We start from the raw sequence: 25,941 nt of genomic DNA, 5'->3' as shown, positions 1-25,941 counted from the left end.
TGCACACTAGGAATTTGAAGCTGTCAAACATCTTCGCCTCAGCCCCGTTGATGCAGACAGGGGTGTGTACAATACTTTGCTTCTTGAACTCAATGCCCAGCTATTTAATTTTGCTGGCGTTGAGGGAGAGATTATTGCTGTTACACCACTCCACTAGGTTCTCTACCTCCCTCCTGTATTCTGACTCATCATTGCTTGAGATCCAACCCACAATGGTCGTGTTGTCAGCAAACTTGTAAATGTAGAAAACTGATTAGTGCAGCAGATATTGACTGTAAAGAGTAAACTCCAAAGTGAGTAGATGAACCAAGAAATGGTAGATAATGTGGAGGAAAAAACAGATAATCACTCTGAAACAGTAATTTAGTACATCAGAGGTTTCTGAAGGTTTTAAAATTAAAGATCTGGGTGTGCTCAACCGGTCTCAAAGTGCCAAAGCAGTAAAAAGGTCCCCATCAACAGAAATAAGGCTAGAGGGTGCAATGAAGTCATTGTTTTTTTCATTCTGCTCAATGCAGAGTGCTCAATGTTGAAGACAAAAAAGATTAGTCGAATTGCATACAGTCATCCTCGCGCTTCTCAGCTCTGCACGAGCAAAACAGCACTCACCAATGCAGGGCCTCTGAAAAAATATTCTTGAATTGTATAGAACAGGTCAAGCTGCAAAGCCTATTAAGCGCTCTTTTTTTTTAATAAAGTGAGTGGCCTTATATGATTCAATTATGAAACAGATCAACAATCTTTCAAAAGAGAAAATTAGATTAAGAATGGTGGGGATTGTTCTATGCTTTTCCTATCGCGCAGTAACCATGGCTACAAATGGAGAAACTTTGGCCAAGTTACACATCTGGTATAAATAACATTACTTCCAAATCAATATTTAACTATTGCTAGGCAACAATTCTGGTGGTTCTTCTCCTCTACCCCAAAATCAGGGTGCTAAATCTGTTGGCTTCCAGATTAGCGTTTTTAGACTTGGAACATAATGGTCTTTTGAAGCAAAATGTTTGAGTACAGAGTGTTGCATCTTACTGTACAAGATTTCTTCATATTGAAAATATTTAAAATTGCATTGCACAAATCTTAACCTTTACATGCATTATAATGTTTTATTAATTTACTGTTTGTCAACAATTGTACAGTTTATTTTTTCAATGTTGGTCTTACCTTCTTGTGTTTTTTTGCCATCCATTTGTCCCAGCTGTTCAACATGTCCAGCCATTTGGATTCCCGTTGTCGCAATACCTCAGGTGGTACTTCGTGTTGCCTAGAAACAATAATTTGCAGATAACTATTAAGGCTGAAATTCAGTCATAAGATTAAAAGCACTGGCAGTTGAACACTCATTTTTTTTTAAATTTTAACTGGTGACAGCTGCTTAGAGTTAGTAAGATGAGGAAACTTTCTGAAAAACCAGACACAGTGATACTATAAAAATAAACTTTAAAATGCAGAAGTCTGAAGCTGCAAAACAACATTATTGATTCATGAACACTACCGTGAGGTAAAAGAGTATCTGCTTAAAAGTTATCAAATCTGTGACTCTCAATAAATTGCAACTGCTCAAAAGAAACATTTGCATTATGCTCATCACACCTCTCAAATTTCACAAAGAGCTTCATATATAATGACGTAGCACTGAAATGCCACATCTGATGTAGGCACATCTGGCAACAATCATACATACAGCTAGATCACACAATTACATATAAAACATACAAACATACAAATTGGGAGGAGTAGGCCACTCTGCTCTTTGAGCCTGCTCCGTCATTCAATGAGACCGCGGCTGATCGGATTGTACCCTTAATTCCATGCCCCATCTATCCCAATAACCTTTCACCCCTTTGCTCCTCAAAAAACGATCTACCTCCGCCTTTAAAAATAGTCAAAGACTTTGCTTTCACCACCTTTTGAGGAAGAGAGTTCCAAACACAACCCTCAGAAAAACACAATTCTCCTGATCTCTGCTCTAAAGTAGCAGCACGGTGAAAATAAGTGAAACAGTTGATCCGTTTTTGATGACTTTAGTAGAGGGAAAATGGAGCACAGTTCAGCTTTGAATAGTGCCATGGGTCTTATAATGGTGGCCTGAATACGCAGACGATGCCAATTTTATCCAAAGAACAGCAGTTCCGACAGTGTTACCCTCCCTCAGTACAGCACCAGAGGCAGAAAGAATTTCCTTTAAAATCGTACAAGAACCCACATGTTTCAAAAAGCAAATATACAGTATCATTATAACAATATCATTATTACAAAAGCTATCTTATCTACAAGTCAGTGAAAGCAGTTTAGCGCCAACTGCCTCGATGTTATTAATAATCAGACTTCCTCTTTTCAAACGGCTCCTCCATAACCCCATATCTATTGGTTTAGGTCATATTCAAGTCTGTTGAAATATCACAGAATTTATCTCAAGAGACCGGAATTTGGCCCATCATGTCTGTACTTTCCCTTTACCTTGCGATTAAACTTGATTCTTAATCCATTTCTATTCTTTTATTTGCTTTCAAATACTCAGAGTCTCTGAATAGCATTTGCCTCATCAGTCACTGGAAACGTGTCAAGTTACAAAAATCTCAGTTGGAGAAGTTTATTTCAGGCTTCTTTTTCACTTTCTTGGTAATAACCCAGAAGCCATGTGACCAATTCACCAACTAGTCAAGAGATTCTGCACTTCCGAGTCATCTTGGGATACTTTTGTAATTTAATGGGGCTATGTAAATGCAAGTGGTGTGGTTTATCACCATATGAAAAGTCCTTCGTTATTTTGGAAACTTCTATTGGAGGTTCAGTGAAGAAAAAGTCCAAAGTTCTGAGCCTCTCTTTATCCATTACATCTAGCATTATTGTATTGAGTCTTCACTATATCTTTTCCATGGCTTAATAACCTTCCAATAATGGGGTGCCCTAAACTACACGCAATACCCCAAGTGTGAGCCAACCAATAGCTTGTCCAAATTCAACATCTTCTGTCTGCGGTTTGGTTCTTGTTGGGATTGCTGAATTTTACATTCCACTCCCAACAGAACCACATGTATTTTACTTAATACAGTGTATTCCTTTCTTTGCATGTTACTCGTATGCAGAAGGATCTCGAAGTTTCTCGTTTTCCAACCCACCTTTTGGTAAATATTGGCATTACTTCTTACTGGATGGGTTTGGCAATTTGGAAAGAGTGATTGAAGTGACATTTTCAAAATTCTTTACATTCCTAGTTTGTCAGGCTTTAATTATTTTTTATTTTAAGAATTTCTAAGCCAGTCAAAATGAAATGGAAACTACACTTCTGAATTTCATGCAATGCAACACAGAGAAATATTACTGCTAGTGTAGTTTTGCATGAAGGTACATTTATATGCTGTACAGGACTTAGTGGAAGCAATCTTATTTGAGGGATGGTCACTTAAATTATGCCAGTCAGTTCTTTCACTCTGTGCTTTTAGCAGCAAACAAGGATGTGCTGCTGTAAAACAGGATGCCATGTCAATTGTTGGCCCACAGAAAAAAAAGCCATTTCCTTCGCAGCACTGTGTATTACATTTTATTATAACTGGAACTTTCAACAGCAAGTCAGTTAGAATCCATTAATGTTTTACTGAGATTAGTTTCTGATTAAATATTTATAGGTAGGAACATAAACAGTATTTCACTCACTTTGCTGAAAAGCGGTTTCTAATTGGCAGTGTTCTGCACTCCTTGCTATTAAAATGCTGAAAACTGCAGAGACTCAAGTCAATGCAGTGCCTTCATTTTTAAAGTAATCCTGGCAGTGGAACGGAGTTGAGCCTCTACGAGCCTCAATCAGGTAGGTTAACAGTACTCCAAGGCTCTGTTAATTAATAGATAGGAGATGAATAGATATGTCCAGCACTCAGGCAGGGTCTCCTCCTAGTTAGAATCATAGTCATAGACCATTATTGCACTGACAATAACTACCCCTAATCTCGCACTAATCCCACTGACCAGCACTTCTCCCATAAACTTGAATGTGATGGTGTTTCAAGTGCTCCTCCAAGTGCTTTTTAAAGGCTATGAGGTTTCCAACGTCCACTACCTTCCCAGGCAGTGCATTCCAGTGTCTCACCATCCGGAGGCAAATTTATTTTCCTCAAATCCCATTGGAATCTCATGCCCCTCACTCTAAAACTATGTCCCCTTCAGCCGATGAACAGTTGCTTCCTATTTACCCTACCCAAACCCCTCAAATCTGAATCAAATTCCCTCGCAGCCTTCTGTGCTCTAAGCAAAACAATCCAAGCGTATTCAGTCTCTCCTTATAGCTCAGATGCTCCACCAAGACATGTGGTGAATCTCCTCTGTACCCCTTCAGTGCAATCACCTCCTTCCTATAGTGAGATGACCAGAACTGCACACGGTACTCCGGCTGATGCCTAACCAAAGTTCTGTACAGCATCAACATAACCTCCTTGTTCTTTTTTTAAAAAATATTTTATTAAGGTATTTGAAAAATTTTTATAACAGTAACAAAAGCAATGACATCAACATGGTAAAATAAATATTCCCCCCAGCCCACCCTTCACACACCTCAACCATACAACAATCCGCCGCCACCCCCCCCCCCCCCCCCCCCCCCCCCGCCTTGGAATATTGCATCTGCTGACATATTTAATTCTCCCCGAGAAAGTCGATGAACGGCTGCCACCTCCGGGAGAACCCTAACATTGATCCTCTTAAGGCAAACTTTATTTTATCAAGACCGAGAAACCCAGCCATGTCACTAACCCAGGTCTCTACACTCAGGGACTTCGAGTCCCTCCACATTAATAAGATCCGTCTCCAGGCTACCAGGGAGGCAAAGGCCAGGGCATCGGCCTCTTTTGCCCCCCTGAACTCCCGGCTCTCCCGACACTCCAACGATCGCTACCTCCGGACTCGGCACCACTGTGTTTTTAGCACCGTGGACATTGCCTTAGCAAAATCCTGCCAAAACCCTCTAAGCTTCGGGCATGCCCAAAACATGTGAACATGATTTGCTGGGCTTCCCGCGCACCTCGCACACCTATCCTCTACCCCGAAAAACTTGCTCATCCTAGCCACTGTCATGTGTGCCCAGTGGACTACCTCAAGCCTGGCACATGATGAGGATGTATTAACCCTGCTTAGGGCATCCGCCCATAGACCTGAAAGACTTGCTTGTTAGGTGAATTGGACATTCTGATTTCTCCCTCAGTGTACCGGAACAGGCCCCAGTGTGTGGCGACTAGGGGATTTTCGTAACCTCATTGCAGTGTTAATGTAAGCCTACTTGTGACAATAATAAAGATTATTATTATGTAGGCAAGACCAGGTAAGGATGGCAGATTTCCTTCCCCAAGGACATTATTGAACCAGATGTGTTTTTACGACAATCAACAATGGTTTCATGGTCATTATTAGGCTTTTAATCCCAGATTTGTTTTGAGTTTAAATTCCACCATTTGCCATGGTGGGATTCAAACCTGGGTCCACAGATCATTACCCTGGGTCTCTGGATTACTAGCCCAACAACAATACCACTATGCCACTGCCTCCCCAAATCTTGCACAGTAAAAAATAAAGTATGCATACTCTTTCTGTAGTTACCTTAACGTCACTGGAAGGATACATTACAATGGTACCAGGTCTTAATTAAACCGTGTGACTAATATGTGCACGCAAAGGGGAAGAACTTGTAAAAAGTAGAATAAATGCATGGGGCACGTAACATTCAATGCCCATAGTCAGAATTAGAATTTTACAATCGCTCACTTTTTTTCACTGTACTTTCTCTCGTCTCAAACTGACCAAAAAGGCTGCAATTCTGCTGATTGTTCCCTTTTCATGAGGAGGAACTTTGCTTCCTTCTAGCACCACTTCAAAACCAGGTTTTGAACTGATCTAAGTTTTAGCTGAAACAAAGTGCTTCAGTTACAATTAGCTCTCACATTAAAACACATAATTTATTTCACAAATTAAGTCATCCAAAATGTCAGACTGCTCTTAAGTGCGCATGCAATTATTCTTAAGCGATTTAAAACCCACAATGTCAAAAAAAATGGACCCACAATGTCAAAACAAATGGACAAAGGATGCATCTATTTATACACTGCAACCTAAATAAACTACCACAGAAATAGATATACTCCAAAATAAATTTTACTGCCCATTTTTATGAAATTTAAAATTTTGCCTGGACAAAGGCATGGATGTGAGTTTCAGTAACGTGGCAGAGATTGTCAGCATTTGAGGCGTAAGTATTTGTGATGAAAACTATACCGTGTGCTGAAGAGTTGATTCAGCCCAAAAGAACAGCCAGAGAGGAGGATGAAATTGGTGGCATAGGTACAGAGTTTGTACTCAGATAATAGCTGCTGTCCTCCCAATGGTGGAAACTATAGCTTATCCATAACTGGCTATCAGAACCACTAATGTGAATCTCTTCAGGCTACTCTTATATCTGCCAAGAGCATTGCTGATTAAGACCAATAGCTGCAGTGCTCAGATTCAGGAAATAATGTGTGGCCTGTGGAGATAAATGTCAGTGGTCTGGGGAGAGGGAGGAGGAAAGGGAACAAAAATGATGAACTCAAGTATGCATGGTCTCAATTCAGAAAGCATGCAGATGTTTGATTTCGAACTTAATGAGAGTGAACAACTTCCCCAACCAAGTTGGCAAGCATCTTTACCTCCATAATTGGTTTCCTACTTGTAACTGGATTTGCAAAGCATTGTAGAGAGATTTGCACACGGTCAACAGATCAGAAACAGTAGCTGAAACATGCTTGACATAGGTCATTTGTCAGTCATAACATACTGAATCATTAGTATACTTTTAAAATAAAAATGTACAATGTTATTTCAAAATTGTCTGTAGAAAAATAAAAGATTCAGATGTCAACATTCCAAAATGTGGCAACATTTACCTCAGAAAAATAAGGAAAATGGTTTATGAAACAGAATTATTTCATGTACGTTTTCTTTTATAGAATTTACAGTGCAGAAGGAGGCCATTCGGCCAATTGAGTCTGCACTGGCCCTTGGAAAGAGCACCCTACTTAAGCCCATGTCTCCACCCTATTCTCGTAACCCACCTACCCTTTTTTGGACACCAAGGAGAATTAGCATGGCCAATCCACCTAACCTGCACATCTTTGGAATGTGGGAGGAAACCTACACAGGCACGGGGAGAACGTGCAGACTCCGCACAGACAGTGACCCAAGCCGGGAATCGAACCTGGGACCCTGGAGCTGTGAAGCAACTGTGCTGCCCACTTGGTGTGAGAAATAAAATCCCAGGAACATCGCAAGGAACTACATATGATCTACAAAGCCATAATGGACCTTAAATGACATCTACAAAGTTTACTCAGTCCACAGCTTCAGCCATTTTATCCAATGATGCATCCAGAAAGAGGATGCGCAATGATATAAACTTTGGGGGTATAAATTGAGTGTTGGAGATTAAACTCACTGCAAATAAGATCATACCCTCCAATGGACCTAGAAATTTCAATCAGCCCATCATACCTGAACTGGCTCTTTGAAAGGTATGTCCAATTTTGCTCCACATCTTAGTCTTTAGCCATAACCCTGCAAATTAGTCCGCCAAGTACATGTCTCTTATGGCATCAAGTTCACCTCCAAAAACAAACAAAAATGTAACTGCCTTGGGTTTTGTCAAATGACCCAATATAAAGCTAGCATGATATGGGGGACAGAATTCAAATATATGATATTCAAAAAATATTCAAATGTACTTGGCGTAGAAGTCAGGACGGCACATTGGGGCAGTGGTTAGCACTGCTACCTCATGCCGCTGAGGACCCAGGTTCGATCACGGCCCGGGTCACTGTCCATGTGGAGTTTGCATGTTCTCCCCGTGTCTGCATGGGTCCCACCCCCACAATCCAAAGATGTGCAGGCTAGGTGGATTGGCCACGCTGATATTGCCCCTTAATTAGAAAAAATTGGGTACTTTAAATTAAAAAATATATATATCACAGAAGTCAGGGGGCTTTTACATTCTCACGTAAACCCATCGTTAAGATTATTTCCAACACTACTGCCAAATCCTCGGTTTCACGTGCATTATTCCAATACCAGAAATAGCCGTTTCCTTTGCAATTGATGCATTGTCTTGTCCTGCCTTTATCTGAACTCGTTTCAAGCATTGGCTGCACTATGAACAATCTTTTTCCATGAAGTCTGTTCCCGAGGACTTTCAATGCCTATCCTATAGAGGGGCCAGTCCACGTTCTGATATTATCCATCCATGTCATCTTGGATCTTTCTTGTGCAAGCTTTCCAGGTATTTTGCCTTACATTACCTCTTTTTCCAAAAAGCTCCCTAATGTTCGCATCACATGTATGATACGAGGATTTCCTTGACATCTCTGCCTCAAATAAGTTCCTCTTTTAACACCTGGCTCCTGGCTGGGCATATAACCACAGTTAAGTGGCAACAGCCAACCTGTGATAACAGGGAGTCAGATACACAGTACAAGTGGAAAATGGCATCCACTGCAAGATAGAATGACAAGAGCCCGACTCTTGTCATTCTATGTACCCAAACGGGACTATGGATGTGAATTGACAGGAAATAATTCATTTCAGTTTACTGTTGTTTCATGGGAAATATGATCTCTCTACCCATTTTCCACCACACAACAATCTTAAATGAAATAAGCAGTTCTTGAATTCTCTTTTATAGAGAACTAAGCCAGGCAACTAAAACTAAAAGTTCTGCCCCAAGTCATTTAAAGAAACGTTCTTTGTTTACCTTATCACATTCAGAAAAAGTTTGGGGCTATCCAATTTCTTTGAAACACCAATCTTACACTTCATAAGTGTGTATGTAATTTTTAATGCCCCTTTTTGCTGTTCCCCTTTTACAGCCCCAGATCTCAACAATAACATAGAACATACAGTGCAGAAGGAGGCCACTTGGCCCATCGAGTCTGCACCGACCCACTTAAGTCCTCACTTCCACCCTATCTCGGTAACCCAATAACCCCTCCTAACCTTTTTTGGACACTAAGGGCAATTTAGCATGGGCAATCCACCTAACCTACTCGTCTTTGGACTGTGGGAGGAAACGGGAGCACCCAGAGGAAACCCACGCAGACACAGGGAGAACGTGCAGACTCCACACAGACAGTGATCCAGCGGGGAATCGAACCTGGGACCCTGGCGCTGTGAAGCCACAGTGCTAGCCACTTGTGCTACCATGCTGCCCAATAAAGGTGCACTTCACACCTTTAAGGACCCAAGCTAGAGATTGCACACACAGCCTTACTATAGAACAAGTAGGCATAGAATTTCACATCTGGAGTGCAGGCATATGTGGAACCTTACAGCTGACTAACAACTTGAAAGGAAGCAAAAAATGATTAAACTTCAAAGGAAGCACCCAAGTCAACAGCAGAAATATTTATACACCAGAAGTTGTGTCATTTGGCTGTTTTACTTTTTCTCAAAACTCTTGCATTTAAATAGGCTCAACGGCAAACAGACAAGAATCACACATCAACAAGGGTAGAATCAGGGCTTCCAGTGAGAAGAGGGACTGGCTTCAATTCAAATTGGGTTAGAGGCCAGTAATACACACCCAACAAACGAATGAACCAATTTGCAAAGCAATCACATACTGCCACAAGAATCTGCACTGCTACAAGAATCTGCAAAGTACCCCCAATTTAAGGTTTTGGTTTATGATTCAAAGCAACAGAGTCAGCACACAATACATTCTTTGGGATTATGCTTTAATTATATTTTTAAAGTACTTCTGTCTACCACACCCTTTATTTTTTCAGGCTGCGCCATGGCAGGTAGCACTGAAGAAAGACGAATGGAGCCAATTTCAAACTTTGTATACAAGATGTTCAACACCGGGTGAATAGATTTTGATAAATGTGTCAGTGATGAAAGAATGCAACGGTGAACAGCCAAGTTGACAGGAACCATGGAAACAAAATGGTATCCTGAAATCAAACTTACAGAAACTAAACCAACCTTTAACGTTGATAATTCTCTCTCTCTCTCTCTCTCTCTCTCTCTCCCCTCCTCCCTCCTCCCTCCTCCCCCCGCCCCCACACCCGGTGCAAAGATTGAGAGATAATTGAACTTTTATTCTAAATGTTTCCATTCAATGCAACGAAAGGCATCCTTGAAATAATACTGACAAGGTTACTTCATAAAATCATTTTCATCAATCTTGGTTCCCCCATATAAATTGGGTAGGGGAGGGAAAAGGGGGAAATAGTACTTTGCTACAATTTATTTGGGGGGGGGGGGGGGGGGCAAATGCTTATTAATTTTATTCAAATTAACATGCATTTACACAGGTAACACCAGTTGGAATCTGCTGGTTAGTACAGCTCCATGGTGCTTAATGTAATAAATTAACTGTCTTGAGAATTGGTTTTAATTGCAGCAGAAGTACGTGTTGGAATAACCGATGGATAACATCAGCAGAAACCTAAAAACTATATTTTTTTTTAAAAAAGGTCTTCCTCATTTTTCTCCCTCTTTCTATTGATCTCAACATCCCTATATGTTTAATCCCCACAATCCATTAAACAAGACAAAAAATACTATCTTTTGAGATGGGGGGGATTCACATTTCCAAAGTATTCTCAGTTCTAAGAATTTCAGTAAAGTGAAGTTCTGCTTTGAATTCATACCATGAGAATCAGACCGAAATGTAAATAATAACTGCTGAAAACAAAATCGGAGCTGTTATCATGTTGGCATTTCCTCATTTCAAGTACATTTTGTTGAAAACTGGGCTGTTCACAAACCCTGCAATCGCTAGACAGACTACGGAGTAAACAGCGACAAGAGTGAAAGTTCTCTGCACAAACTATTCTACTAAAAGCTCCAAACATACAACACCTTTACCGCTAACCTACACCACAAGCTGCCAAGCAGAGATTATGAAAAGTTATCTTCACAAAAATACAATATAAAAAAGGAAGTATCAACACTAAAGCTTCAGACTCAGTTCTGTTATTAATCTAGAATTTGCTGAAATATGAACAATACTTCTGCTGGAATTAAAACCAATCCTCAAGGCAGTTAATTTGTCACAGTAAGCACCATGGAGCTGCACTAACCAGCAGATCCTAATCGAGGAACACTTGAGTGCTCACATACTTTTAGCTTTATTTTACATTTAATTCCCCTACTGTGCCCAAAATATGCAACGTAATGGTCATGAATGATGCCCCACTTACAATTTAAACCCGAATTTGAAGATTAAAAATACTTCAATGGTGCAGTATGTAGTCTCTATTGCAAAAGCACATGCAGCATGTCAATGGGCAAAAATTGATCAGGATTCAAGCTGTAATGTTATAATAAATACATTAACAGGTTAATACAATGGACATCAACCAAAATATCTTGTCCCTGAATAGCTTATAATGTGATTGAAATGAATGATACAAAGCAACATTAACAATAGCTTACATTTATGCAGCACTTTAACGTCTCAAAACATCAAATTTCAGATCATTCAGGACCGAGGTTTAGATCGGAGCACAGCAGTTGTGAAAGGGGCTGTAGCCAAATATACTGAACAGGTTAAGGGATGTACCAACGTGAAAGAGTTTGTGAAAAAATTTTCAGAGTGTGAAATCAAGGTGACTGGAGGCTTTGCCAGTGATGGTACGACAGAAGAAAAGTGCACAGGCCAGAGATGGCAGTCAGGGGTCAAACAGGTATGCAAAATATTGGGTGCGGGTATAGCTAGGGAAGAGATTTTGCTCCCCACAGCTTCGAACTTAAATCTGCATGGAAGACAATGGAGATATTATATGGGTGGTAAGTAAAATAGAATAGAATGCAGAAGGATGGCAGTAGTCTGGATTAATTGATATTAATAAAGGATGATGTTTGAGAGGCTGGCAAGAAAGTAGTGGGACATTTTGAGTCTGGAAGGCAAAAGATATGTGGGTTTCAGCAATGTAGCATCGGAACCCTGAACGGGCAGTATCATGGACGAATGACAATGGAGAATGTGGTTAATCACACAGAAGTTCTTTGATCACAGTGACCTGGAGACTTGTGGGTGGAATGGAAAAAGATCAAGGCAATTTGACTGAGAAAAGGCAAGGAATTGATATGTTCCAGAATCTTCAGAGGTATAGGGTGTAGGGGCCAGGATGGCAGTTAAAGAGGAAGAGGGGCTTGAAGGTAGGCTTTCAACTCGTAGGTAAACAAAGTACACAACAGTTCAGGTGTTTTAACATCATTCCTCCAAGTACCAACTTAAGTTACCTACTCTTGCTGTTGACCAGCTATTTTACTAAATTAATATGGATTCATGGAGATGGGGTTTTAAAAAATGTTTTAAAATTAAATTAAATAAATAAATTACCTGTCCTATACCTCTGGAAAGAAACCACTTGTCTTAGCTTTGGTCAGGTGCACCCTATGCACCACCTCAAGTTGGATCAGCCCAAGCTGCGAACACGAGAGTTCACCCTACAAAGGGCCTCACTCCACACCTCATCATCCACTATTGGTCCCAACTCCCTCTCCCACTTCACCTTCAACTCATCCACCGAACCCGAATGCTTAGACAGAATTTGCTGTAAATACCGGACGTGTTACCCGCCTCTGACCCGGCCAGGGAAATAATTCTTTCCATCAGAGACCCCGGCAGTGCCACGGGAAATGTTGAGAAGGCCTTACCTGGAGGTACCTGAAAGAGTTTGACCCCGCAAGCCCGAACTTCACCGACAATTCCTCCAAGCTGGCAAACGTCCCTCTACAAACAAATCCCCAAATCTCTCAAGCCTATTCCCTTTCCACACGCCAAACGTGGCATCCAGTCTCGACGGCTCAAATAAGTAATTAGCATAAATAGGGCCATCCTCGATACAACTCCAAGCATAACGTGCTGCCTGAATTGCCGCCATATCCTTAACGTGGACATGACCACCGTGTTCGAGGAGTGCCTTGCAAGGGAAATCTGAAGCGAGGCCGTCACCATTGTACCCAGACTAGATTCCCTACACGACCTCACCTCTATCTATCCCCATATGGAACCCAAGTCACTGCACCATTCCAGCACCTTCTCAACATTGGCCGCCCAACAATAATAAAGCGAATTTGACAAGACTAGGCCGCCCAAATGTTTCTCCCCTTGAAGAACTGCCCAGAGGTTCCTTGGGATCTTGCCCACCCATATAAAAGGACGAGATCAACCTATTTACCCTCCCAGAAAAAGACAGGGAGACAGACATTGAAACAAAAACAAAACCTTGGATGAATACTTATTTTAATAGACTGGGCTCTACCCGCCAGAGAAGAGATTTAAAATTTACTGAAAGTTCCTTTTTTTAAAAATTGAAAATGCCAAGAAAATCCTATGGATCTAAACACAAGAACTAAAACATCATTTGTGGGAAAAGCCACCTTTTAGCTGATTACTTGTAATGCAATTTTATTTTAATAGTCAAATTGACCTATTCAGTACATCTTGTTTATTATTCGTCCATCAACTGAAAAATGCAATACAATTACTTGACGAGTAACATTAGAGCGCATTATGGCAATCTAGGCCAGCTATATAAACATATGAAGTGTACCTGTGGCTCAGATCCATTATTTGCACATTAAATACTGGGCAACCACATCAAATGTTCACTTATCCAAAGAATACAAAAGCTTTTAAAAAATATATATTTTGACCAAAGTTACAGGGAACAGGATTGCCCAATAGAAATTGCTGATGAGCTACAGGTGTGGCTACGGCGACACATACTGAACATGTATGTTTACTTCACAAACATCCATTAAATTCAGTAACTAAGGAAGCAAAGAGCTCAACAGATCAAAAAACACTGGCACAATGTTTCTCATCATCAATTTATGATTAAAAAAAAGACACCAAGATGAAAGTAATATGCTTACGCTGAATGAATGAGGTCACATGTTCAATAGTTACTCAAGTCACTGATTCAAAAGGTTATCGGTTCAAGTTCCCATCCAGGACTTTCAAACATAAACACTAACACAGCATCTCTGTGAAATACAAGGCAGTGCCATATTGTCAGAGATGCTGCCCTTTGGATGAAGCGTTCAGTTACCTGTTTGTGTGGATATTGAAGCTCCTAGGATATTATTCAAATAGAAGGGAAATCTCCAACTAAACAAACCAGGTTTATCCTTAACTTGCACCACCTTAAACAGCTGCTCTTTCATGTGATTGCTGCATGAGAGGACATGCTATGTGGGCTGCCACATTCAATGACACAAGCACCTCAAAGTAATTCACACTGTGTGAAAAGAGCTTTGGGACATCTCCAGAAACTTGTTAAATCACTCTTTAAATGTAAAATATTTTTCTTATTACATGCAATGTCTTCAATAACTATAATCATTCAATTCAGCTGCTTTTGACAATGTAGAAAATGTGAATCATCATGTCAGCATTCACAAGTATATTACCCAAGTCTGTGTGTCATAGAACATTACAGCGCAGTACAGGCCCTTCGGCCCTCGATGTTGCGCCGACCTGTGAAACCACTCTAAAGTCCATCTACACTATTACCTTATTGTCCATGTCTATCCAATGACCATTTGAATGTCCTTAGTGTTGGCGAGTCCACTACTGTTACAGGCAGGGCATTCCACGCCCTTACTACTGAGTAAAGAACCTACCTCTGACATCTGTCCTATATCTATCTCCCCTCAATTTAAAGGTATGTCCCCTCGTGCTAGACATCACCATCCGAGGAAAAAGGCTCTCACTGTCCAACCTATCCAATCCTCTGATCATCTTGTATGCCTCAATTAAGTCACCTCTTAACCTTCTTCTCTCTAATGAAAACAGCCTCAAGTCCCTCAGCCTTTCCTCAGAAGATCTTCCCTCCATACCAGGCAACATTCTGGTAAATCTCCTCTGCACCCTTTCCAATGCTGCCACATCCTTCCTATAATGCGGCGACCAGAATTGCACGCAATACTCCAAATGCGGCCACACCAGAGTGTTGTATAGCTGCAACATGACCTCATGGCTCCTAAACTCAATCCCTCTACCAATAAAAGCTAACACACCGTACGCCTTCTTAACAGCCCTCTCAACCTGGGTGGCAACTTTCAGGGATCTATGTACATAGACCCCGAGATCTCTCTGCTCATCCACACTGCCAAGAATCTTACCATTAGCCCAGTACTCAGTCTTCCTGTTATTCCTTCCAAAATGAATCACCTCACACTTTTCTGCATGAAACTTTGTTTGCCACCTCTCAGCCTAGCGCTGCAGCTTATCTATGTCCCTCTGTAACTTGTAACATCCTTCCGCACTGTCCACAACTCCACCGACTTTAGTGTCATCTGCAAATTTACTCACCCATCCTTCTACACCCTCCTCCAGGTCATTTATAAAAATGACAAACAGCAGTGGCCCCAAAACAGATCCTTGTGGTACACCACGAGTAACTGGACTCCAGTCAGAACATTTCCCATCAACCACCACCCTTTGTCTTCTTCCAGCTAGCCAATTTCTGATCCAAACTGCTAAATCACCCTGAATCCCATGCCTCCGTATTTTCTGCAGTAGTCTACCAATTTTCTGCAGTAGCCTACCATGGGGAACCTTATCAAACGCTTTACTGAAATCCATATACACCACATCAACTGCTTTACCCTCATCCACCTGTTTGGTCACCTTCTCAAAGAACTCTATAAGGTTTGTGAGGCACGACCTACCCTTCACAAAACCGTGTCGACTATCTCTAATCAAATTATTCCTTTCCAGATGATTATACATCCTATCTCTTATAAACCTTTCCAAGATTTTTCCCACAACAGAAGTAAGGCTCACTGGTCTATAGTTACCGGGGTTATCTCTACTCCCCTTCTTGAACAAGGGGACAACATTTGCTATCCTCCAGTCTTCTGGCACTATTCCTGTAGACAAAGATGACTTAAAGATCAAGGCCAAAGGCTCAGCAATCTCCTCCCTATCTTCCCAGAGAATCCTAGGATAAATCCCATCCGGCCCAGGTGACTTATCTATTTTCACACGTTCCAGAATTGCTAACACCTCCTCCTTATGAACCTCAAGCCCTTCTAGTCTAGTAGCCCGAATCTCAGTATTCTCCTCGACAACATTGTCTTTTTCCTGTGTGAATACTGACGAAAAATATTCATTTAGCACCTCTCCCTAGAGTAGGGCTATGGAGAGAGAGCGGGTAAATGGAGTTGAAATCAGCCATGATTGAATGGCGGAGTGGACTCGATGGGCCGAATGGCCTTACTTCCACTCCTATGTCTTATGGCTCTCCCATCTCAATCGGACTCCAAGCACAACTTCCCACTACTGTCCTTGACTGGCCCTACTCTTACCCTAGTCATTCTTTTATTCCGGACATATCTATAGAAAGCTTTAGGGTTATCCTTGATCCTACCTGCCAAAGATTTCTCATGTCCCCTCCTGGCTCTTCTTAGCTCTCTCTTTAGGTGCTTCCTAGCTAACTTGTAACTCTCGAGCACCCTAACTGAACCTTCATGTCTCATCTTTACATAAGTCTCCTTCTTCCTCTTGACAAGTGTTTTGACTGCTTTAGTAAACCACGGTTCCCTCACTCGACCACTTCCTCCCTGCCTGACAGGTACATACTTATCAAGGACACGCAGTAGCTGTTCCTTGAACAAGCTCCACATTTCCATTGTGCCCATCCCCTGCAGTTTTCCTCTCCATCCGATGTATCCTAAGTCTTGCCTCATCGCATCATAATTGCCTTTCCCCCAGATATAACGCTTGCCCTGAGGTATTATACCTATCCCTTTCCATCACTAAAGTAAACGTAATCGAATTGTGGTCACTATCACCAAAGTGCTCACCTACCTCCAAATCTAACGCCTGTCCTGGTTCATTACCCAGTACCAAATCCAATATGGCCTCGCCTCTCGTTGGTCTATCGACATACTGTGTCAGGAAACCCTCCTGCACACATTGGACAAACACGGACCCATCTAATGTACTCGAACTATAGCGTTTCCAGTCAATATTTGGAAAGTTAAAGTCCCCCATAACAACTACCTGTCTTCTTTCCCTAGATTCACAAACCTTGGCAGAGAATGCCACTGTCCTGCCGAGAAAGCACAAAAAAGGAAAAAAAAACTCTAAAATAAACTTGTTTCTCTACCAAAGAAAGGGATAAATAGCTGAACTGAAAATGGTAGTAGCTGACTACATGATGACAGTTCTGGAGATTTCTGAGCAGGTTAAAAATAGACACAGGCTAACTGATCCAATACCTGGAATGTAACATTCCTTGCATTGTATAAACATTCCAGCCAAGCAAGGGCAGCACGGTGGCGCAGTGGTTAGCAATGCTGCCTCATGCCGTTGAGGACCCGGATTCGATCCCAGCCCCGGGCCACTCTGCATATTCTCCCCGTCTGCGTGGGTCTCATCTCCACAACCCAAAGATGTGTAGGTTAGGTGGGTTGGCCATGTTAAATTGCCCCTTAATTGGAAAAAAGAATTGGGTACTATTGGAACGCCTCAACTCCAACACTGTGCAAAGGATTCTACAGTTGCCTGCTCAAAACACAATGGATTTTAACAAAAGACCTCTTTATCAGAATAGCCCGACCTGGAACCACCCGGTCACATGACCAAGACTCAAACTGATCAAAATACTTTAATTGTACAGCTTTTGGGTTCCATATTCAGTCATTATAACTTCACTGCAGTGTTAATGTAAGCCTACTTGTGACAATAAAGATCATTATTATTATTTAAGCTAAGAAACCAGGACTCCAGTCTAGCAGTCGACCTCGGTCTGCCATCTTCCATCAAAAGCAGCAGCAGAAATAGAGATCTGCCCAGGTTTAAATTGCCTAGCCCTCTGTTTTTGACTGGAACGTTCAAACATCTGTACCAGCGCCTACTACAAGACTAGTTCATCTCTACGTGCTTTTCCCATCGTAGAAGTCAGCGCTACTGAAAAAATGGATCACCCCGCATCAATTTCAACTGGCTAACCTCTCTGGAGGGATACACCTGTGGGTTTTTAATTCTGGACTTGCGTGAAAAATAATTCTTTATTTTGTTGTGGTCTTTGCCCTGTACCCCTTTCTTTCCCTTATCCCGCTTTTATGGTATGATGCAAAGTGGGGGTAAAGAGAAAAAAAGAGAACAGGATATTGATTTTCTGTTTCCCACATTCCGCGTCAAATAAACTAACCCTCTTATTTAACCTCATGTTTTCTGTGGGATTATTAATAGAGGATTCGATCACACACCTGAAACTTATAAAGAAGGAAATCAAAAACCTCTGTTTGCAGATGGGTGGAGAGGGGAAAAAATCAAGGCTGCTTAACCCCTCTTGCTGTCGGTGAAGAGGGCTGAGGAAATATGAACAAGCAGTGAGTGAGAACTAGTTACAATTATAATTGTCCAGTATGTCCCGTCACCAAAACAGATGCCAAACCAATACAACTCTATTCCATCTGTCTACTTTCAATGAGCAAAGTGATGGAAGGTGTCTTCAAAAATGCTATCAAGCAGCACTTTATTCACATAAAATCTGTTCACCAATGTTCAGTTTGGGAACCGTTCACATCATTAGGCTCCAGACTTCATTATAGCCTTTGTACAAACATGGACCCAAGTACAGAATTCAAGAGATGAGTGCTCAGGAACCCAGAAAAATGAACTCAATGGGGATCAAGAGAAAATTCTCTCTTGGTTGAAGTCATACCTAGCTCAAAAAGGAGGATGTTTGCGGCTGTTGGAAGTCAATAATCTGAGCCACAGAAAATCACTGCAGTAGATTTTCAGGACAGCACCATCAACCCAACCATCTTAAGCTGCTTCAATGGCCTGCCCTCCACCATATGGTCAGAGTTGAGTTGACCACTGATGATTGCAGTATTCAATTCCAGTCATAATGCCTCAAATAGCAAAGGAGTCCATGACTGCCTGTCGCAAGACCTAATCAACATTCAGGTTAATTAATAAATAGATAAATGATAAATAACATTTTGTCACCACACAAGTGCCAGGTAATAACCATCTCTAACACTTTGGGAGGTCACACTCATCCAGACTTAACTGGAACAGTGACTGAAGGCTTGGTATTTGGCGGCAAGTGACTCACCTCGTCCCAAAATAAAAACTTACTGAGACTTCTTTGGATCCTCCCACCTCCCAAACCCAACTAAGACAAAGGCATGCTTCCCAAGTCATACAGCATCTGTCTGGAATATAACGCCATCGCTTCACCATCACTGGGTCGAAATTTTGGGAGCTCTCTACATAACAGCACTGTGTAAGTACCTTCACCACAGATTTCAGTGATTCAAGGGCAATTAGGGATGTGCAATAAATGCTGGCTTTACCAGCAACACCCACGTCACATTAATTTGTTTCTAAATTGACAAAGAAAAACAATCTGCCTATTTACAAATACATAGAGTAAACATTCATGGAATAAGATTTAATTTTGAAGATTAAATTTTCAGCATTAATTTCCAACACCAGAGACTAGCTGTTACTTCTTTGCAATTATCTTCAAATTTCTCAAAATGTGTACTTAATTTTCTATCACACGGTCTTTGAAATGCATCTGTAGTAGATGCATCCCTACATCGATTATAGAATGAAAAAACATACAAAAGCATGCACCATTTCTTAATTAAACACAATTTCAATCACAATGACATGGTAGCCTCTGGCCTGCTCTTGCAGCCATGGTATTTATGTAGCTGGTTATAAATCTTTTGAGAGTTCCTATTCTCAATAATGGAACTAGGGCAGACAATCTGTTCTGTTTCCTTCACACTACCTTTAAATTCACAACAAAAACAATTTAACAAATATTCTAGGTGACGAGGTGCAGCAGCATTGTTTGAATACAAATCTGCATTCATTATCTCTGACCCCACGACTTTTAGATACAAGTGTGGCTCCTGTGGTTTGTCCCAAACAAGTCATTTTCAATCACCTTTCACTTAAAGCCTCAATGGCAGCACTAACAGCCATGGAGTACCCTTCAAACCAAAAGTGTACAAAAAAGCTACAGTAACAAAAAGATTCATTCAAATCTGGAGCAAACTAGTATAAAACAAAGTTCCCTAACTAATATTTAATTAGCTTGCCTGACACTCAGTTGTTAAGGACACAGGCGTAATTCCAGATGAGTGAATGCCAAGATCACTTACCCAAGGTGACATTGTGTGTGTAATAATAAGTCACAAAATCACTACATCAGGGAAAGCTCTTGCATCTGATTAACATTCAGTAACCCCCTGTAGGAAACTGCATACGTAATTTATGGACTTACACTATGATGTCCTTTCCCCTTTTAAATGGGCAAGCAGGCAATGAACACATTAACTTAGCACAAATGAAGAATGCTCAGATGGGAAAAGACTAAGCAGCAGCAGTGGTGAAATCGTAAGCTAACAAAAGTCGACACTTTTGTCAGGTCAGGGGTGGGAATGAAAAATATGGAACAAAAACCAGAAACACTGATTTATTAATTGAGGGCAATTGCGGTGTGCAAAATTGACAGCCACGTTTCCTATGTCATGACCGTATTAATTGGCTGTAATTTATGCAATTTGCCTTTTCAACATTTATACCATAAAGCAGCAAACCCTAGTCAAATGAACTGTATTTCTGGGCAGATAATGCTCAATGTTACAATAGTTCTACAAGAACAAAATATCAACAAGCTGTTACGATTTCAATCATTTGATAGATTTCACAATTGTCCAAAATAGAGGCACCAAGTGCCGATTTTTAAAAATCAAGGTTTACTCAGTTGCATTAAAAGCTTGAATAGCTTTTGCCATCATAAACCAGATCCATGTATCAATTCATAACTTGCATTTCCTAATTTTCAACCTCGTTGTTGGCCCTTCCCCCCAGATTTCTCCACAAAGAGAAGTTCACGAACCTAATGCCAAACTTCCCAGAAGGTCCTTTTAACAAAACTAAAATAGCCAATTATTTTAAATTCCTCCCTTCCCACCCCAGGTACATTCAGGCACTCTTTCGGGCAGGTATCTATCGTCACGCACTGCCCAGTGGCTCGGTCACTGTAAGCAACAAGAGGGCCCAAAACATGCACTTTCCAGACTGCTTGGAATGAAGTTTCAATTATTCCCACGTCATCCAGAATTACTTCGAGAAACATTGCTGTCTGCGTTTTCATCCCCGCTCAAAAGCTTTAAGATTTCCCTTAACCTTTGCCCGTGGTATCTTCTCCTTGGGATTTTTCAAGTGGCACAGATTTGGGTGGTTTTTTTTTTTAAAAGCCCCTTGGCGTTTTCTTTTCCTGACATCAGTAAATGGCTTCGTTTTAATCGGGGACGGTTTAATGTTTATCCCCGGGGAAGGGGGGCTTCCATTCCAGTCAGTTGTCAAACTTTGGGCCCTGTTCGCGCGACTATGGAATGATTTCTGTGAAAAATGTGTCACTTCAACAACAAAACCAAAGACACAATTCCCCTCAGGAAGCACCGAGGGGGAGAAGAGAAAGATAGAGAAATAAAGGTTCAACAGACAGGGGGGGGGGGGGGGAATTGCAACCGAAAAAAAAAACTTGGAATTTGCATCAGTGACACTGGAGCAGACAGGAGAGGGAGTGAAGGGAGGAAAGTTATGCAAAAAGCTTCCTTCGAGGTTGCAGGTTTTGGCCTCAGTACCGCGGCTGTGATTTGTGTGTGTTTGGAAGTAGAAAGAGAGAGAAACCCCTCCTGGCACTCACAGGTCGCCCGTGTACTGGGCACCGCCGACAAAGCCGTACTTGTCGATCTTCTGGTCCCCGTTCACGTAGCCGTTGATCTCGGAGTCGGAGCCGAGCGAGCTGAGGTCGCCCCGGGGGCCGAAGTCGGGATCGGCCGCCAGGCTCTCGGTGGTGCCCCTGGGTGACGCCGTTTCAGGCACCGCGTTCAGGTCGTCCTCCCGGCTCTTCTTCATGGCTCGTCGGCCGCCTGGGCCCGGTGCCAGCGCGGAACTAATCTCTCCGCCTCCACCGGCCCCTTGCCACCCACGGGAACGTTCCGCCCCGGACACTCTTCCCCCCCCAGGTGCGCCGCTCCTCCTCCGCACGGACTCTCAGACGCTCCCTGTGCCGTTCGGTCTCTCTCCAAACTCCGGTTGCATCGCTCGCTTTTTACTCTATATATGTTTTTACGGCCAACGGGCTCCCCGACGCAATGAATAGCGGTCCCCTCGCCAGTGGTGGTAGTTGGCAGGCAGAGAGCAGCTACCCTGCGGCCACTCACCGACCCTCCCCTCGGGAAAAAAAAACCGTCCCGCTCCGGTGAGCAGCTGCGCATGCGTCACCCAGCCTCTAGGCCCCGCCCCGATCCTTGAGCGAAAGGAAAAGTGCCTCAGGGCATGTTCCTGAAACAACAAACAGCAGATAAGATTATCTCCACTTTGCTAATCAACAAAAGAAAATCCACTGCATCTGAAGCAGAAAATAGCATCCTGGCTGATGGGCGAAAATTAAATAGACAACAAATCATTGATGCCAAAGATATAGATGTACAGAACCGCGAAATTTAATTCTGCAAAAGATTGATGCACTGTTTTTGTAACTTATTTTTTTCCCTCAAATCTCAGATTTACAAATTGTAATGCATGGATGCAGTCTCTGGATTTTTAAAAGGCCTTCAATAAGGTTCCCCTATCTGAGCAAGGGCAGATAATACAGAGTCAAGTGGCTGTCAGGACAAGGGCGGCAGATGCATGGGAACATCACCACGTGGAAGTTCCCCTCCAAGCCTCGCAACATCCCGACGTGGAAATATATCACTATTGCTGGGTCAAAATCCTGGAACGCCCTCCCTAACAGGACTGGGGGTGTACTTACACAACATGGACTGCAGCAAGAAAGCATCTCAATGCCACCTCAAGGGCAGATAGGGATGGGCAATAAATGCTGGTCACCCATCCTGTAAATGAATTTTTAAAAAGCTACAGAACTGACTTCAAGGCAGAAAGCAGAGAGTGGAAGTAGAGGGAGTGGCAGAAGTTGGGTGTTGCACAAAGATTAGTGCTGGGGCCTCTTGTTTACAATTTACATTAATGGTTTGGATTTAGAATCAAAAACTCAATTTCTAAATTTGCGGATCATACCAAATTGGGAATGGATGGGGAAGATAGTCAATACTGAGGAGGGTTGTAGCAAATTACAGAAGGATATTAATAAACTTACAGAATAGGCAAATAATTGGCAAATGAAGTTCAACACACATTATATTATGAGATAGTGCATTTTGGGAGTAAGAATAGGTAGGTGGTCACATTATATGGAAGGTGAATGTCTAGGTGGGGTAGAGGAACTAAGGATCTAGGTGCACAAATACAGGAGTCACTAAACGTGGGTTAGCAAGGCCATAAAAAATAACAAAACCATGGATTAAGCTTTATTTCTTGAAGAACAGAATTGAAAAGCAGGGAAACTATGGTAAACCAGTACCAAACCTTGGTTAGACTTAGAGGTCTGTGTGCAATTCTGGACAGCATGGGCGCGATCTACCGGCCACTTTGCACCGTGCGTGGATCCGTGCCAGCCGGTTAGATTGTGAAAGAGGCAGAAATCGGGAACCATGGTGGGCCCCGATCGGTTTCCGATCTAACCGGTGTGGTGAATGGAACTACTGTTAATTCACCCGTGCACTGTGATATCATGTTACGTTATGTGTTTAACCCTGTGGGCTCCACCTATTGGCCATTGTATGGCTTCACCCACAAGGGGATATGTCGGGGCATGTACCGGCTTGCACATGGTTCCACCCCTTACAGGAAGTATAAAGGCAGCTGACTTGCTGGGCCACATTCATTGTTGTACCGGTCACAGGCAGGCTCAGTTGTAAGCTGATTTATACCACGGTTTACTTCTCAACGTGTCTCTCAGTGAATTGATGGTCGCATCAGTTTAATCAACTTAAAATACTACTATGGAATCAGCCCTCAAACCTGATAGACTGGAACTTGATCCACAGGCCGCGGAGGCGAGAGATACTTTTTTGCACTGGCTTCGATGCTTCAAGGCCTATCTCGCCGTGTCGTCTACGCCATCCGTCACGGACGAACAGAAACTGAGCCTTCTCCATGCACGGGTGAGCCATCGTATTTTTGTCCAGCTCGACGGCACCGCGTCCTATACAGAGGCCCTCGCACTACTCGAACGCACTATATGTACGGCCCGTGAACGAGGTCTATGCACGATACATCTTCACCACTCGCCGCCAGCGCCCGGGGAGTCGCTAGATGACTACCTACGCGACCTCAAAGCCCTCGCACGCAACTGTAACTACCAGGCCGTTACGGCCCCTCAGCATATGGAGCTCACTATCCGAGACGTTTACGTCTCGGTAACTAGATAAGACAGCGCGTGCTTGAAAAAGGGGCCCAGGACCTGGAGGACACGGTAACACTAGCTACTTCTCTGGAGGTCGCGTTTCAGAGCCTTACTGCGTTCCCCGCCGACCACGCGACCCCCTCATGGGCCCCCGACCAGAGACTACCCCAGACTTGTGCCGCGCGGCCGCCGGCCCATCATGGGGGGCTGCCCTGCTATTTTTGCGGCCAGTCCCAATACCCCCGATAGCACTGTCCGACCCGCAACGCGAACTGTAGTAACTGCGGGCGAAAAGGACACTTCGCCAAGGTCTGCCTGGCCAGGTCTAAAAACTCGAACTCACAATCCCGATCCACAGACCCACAGGCTCGCATACCCCGGAAAGTGGCACCATGTCCGCCGACTCCGCCTCCACACAACATGTGCGACTCATGGGGGCCGCCATCTTGGCCATCCACCCACACGCGGCCGGCCACGTGCGATCCATGGGGGCCGCCATCTTGGGCGCCATCGTCCTCACCGCCCGCCACGCTTGACCAATGGGGGCCGCCATCTTGGCCGCCATCTGCTACACCGCCCGGGATGTACGAACGACATGGACAGCAGCCATCGCGGGGCCGCCCCAGCACCTCCGATCACACCGCCGGCTATCCCCAGCTCAGCATGGTCACCCTGGACCAGTCGCGACCGAAGCACCTCCGGAGCTCCATGATGGCCGTCCGGGTAAACTGGTACGAGACACCCTGCCTTTTCGACTCCGGGAGCACAGAGAGCTTCATTCACCCGGACATGGTAAGACGTTGGTCGCTCCCAATATTCCCGACGCGACAAACTATCTCCCTCGCCTCTGGGTCGCACTCGGTGCAAATCCAAGGGTGCACTACTGCAACCCTAATGATCCAGGGCGTTGAGTATGCTAATTTTAAACTATATGTGCTCCCAGACCTCTGCGTTCCTCTCCTCTTAGGACTCGGTTTTCAGTGCAGCCTCAGGATCCTAACTCTTAAATTCGGGGGGCCCCTGCCCTCGCTCACCATATGCAGGTTCGCGACCCTAAAAATCGACCCCCCCCGCCCCCCTCTTTGCGAACCTCACCGCCAATTGCAAGCCAGCAGCCACCAGAAGCAGGCGGTATAGCATGCAGGACAGGACGTTCATTAGGTCCGAGGTCCAGCGTCTTTTGCGGGAGGGGATCATAGAGGCCAGCAATAGCCCCTGGAGAACTCAGGTGGTGGTCATCAAGACCGGGGAAAAGTTCCAGATGGTGGTTGATTACAGCCAGACCATTAACCGGTTTACGCAACTCGATGCGCACCCCCTTCCCCGGATTGCAGACATGGTAAATCAGATCACACACTACCGCGTGTTCTCTACGGTAGATCTGAAGTCTGCATCTCACCAGCTCCCAATCCGCCCGGAGGACCACCACTACACGGCGTTTGAGGCAGATGGCCGCCTTTTCCATTTCCTCCGGGTCCCCCTTGGCATCACCAACGGGGTTTTGGTGTTCCAACGAGCAATGGACCGAATGGTGGACCAGTACGCATGCGGGCCACGTTTCTGTACTTGGACAATGTAACCATCTGCGGCCATGATCAGCAGGACCACG

General features: G+C 43.3%; 1 protein-coding gene across 1 annotated transcript in view; it reads right to left on the bottom strand.

Moving 5' to 3' along the window:
• Positions 1–22,272, bottom strand: part of tbc1d10ab (TBC1 domain family, member 10Ab) — a 115,414-nt gene extending 93,142 nt beyond the window's left edge. The window contains exons 1-2 of the mRNA XM_072494264.1: positions 21,726–22,272; positions 1,168–1,267 (exon numbers count right to left, since the gene is read on the bottom strand). Coding sequence (XP_072350365.1) covers positions 1,168–1,267; positions 21,726–21,937 — 312 coding nt within the window. The 5' untranslated portion in view covers positions 21,938–22,272. The remainder of the gene's footprint in view (positions 1–1,167; positions 1,268–21,725) is intronic.
• Positions 22,273–25,941: the final 3,669 nt, after the last annotated feature.

Source organism: Scyliorhinus torazame, chromosome 1, assembly GCF_047496885.1.
Source record: "Scyliorhinus torazame isolate Kashiwa2021f chromosome 1, sScyTor2.1, whole genome shotgun sequence".
NCBI lineage: Eukaryota > Metazoa > Chordata > Chondrichthyes > Carcharhiniformes > Scyliorhinidae > Scyliorhinus > Scyliorhinus torazame.
This window is presented reverse-complemented; position numbering and strand designations above follow the sequence as displayed.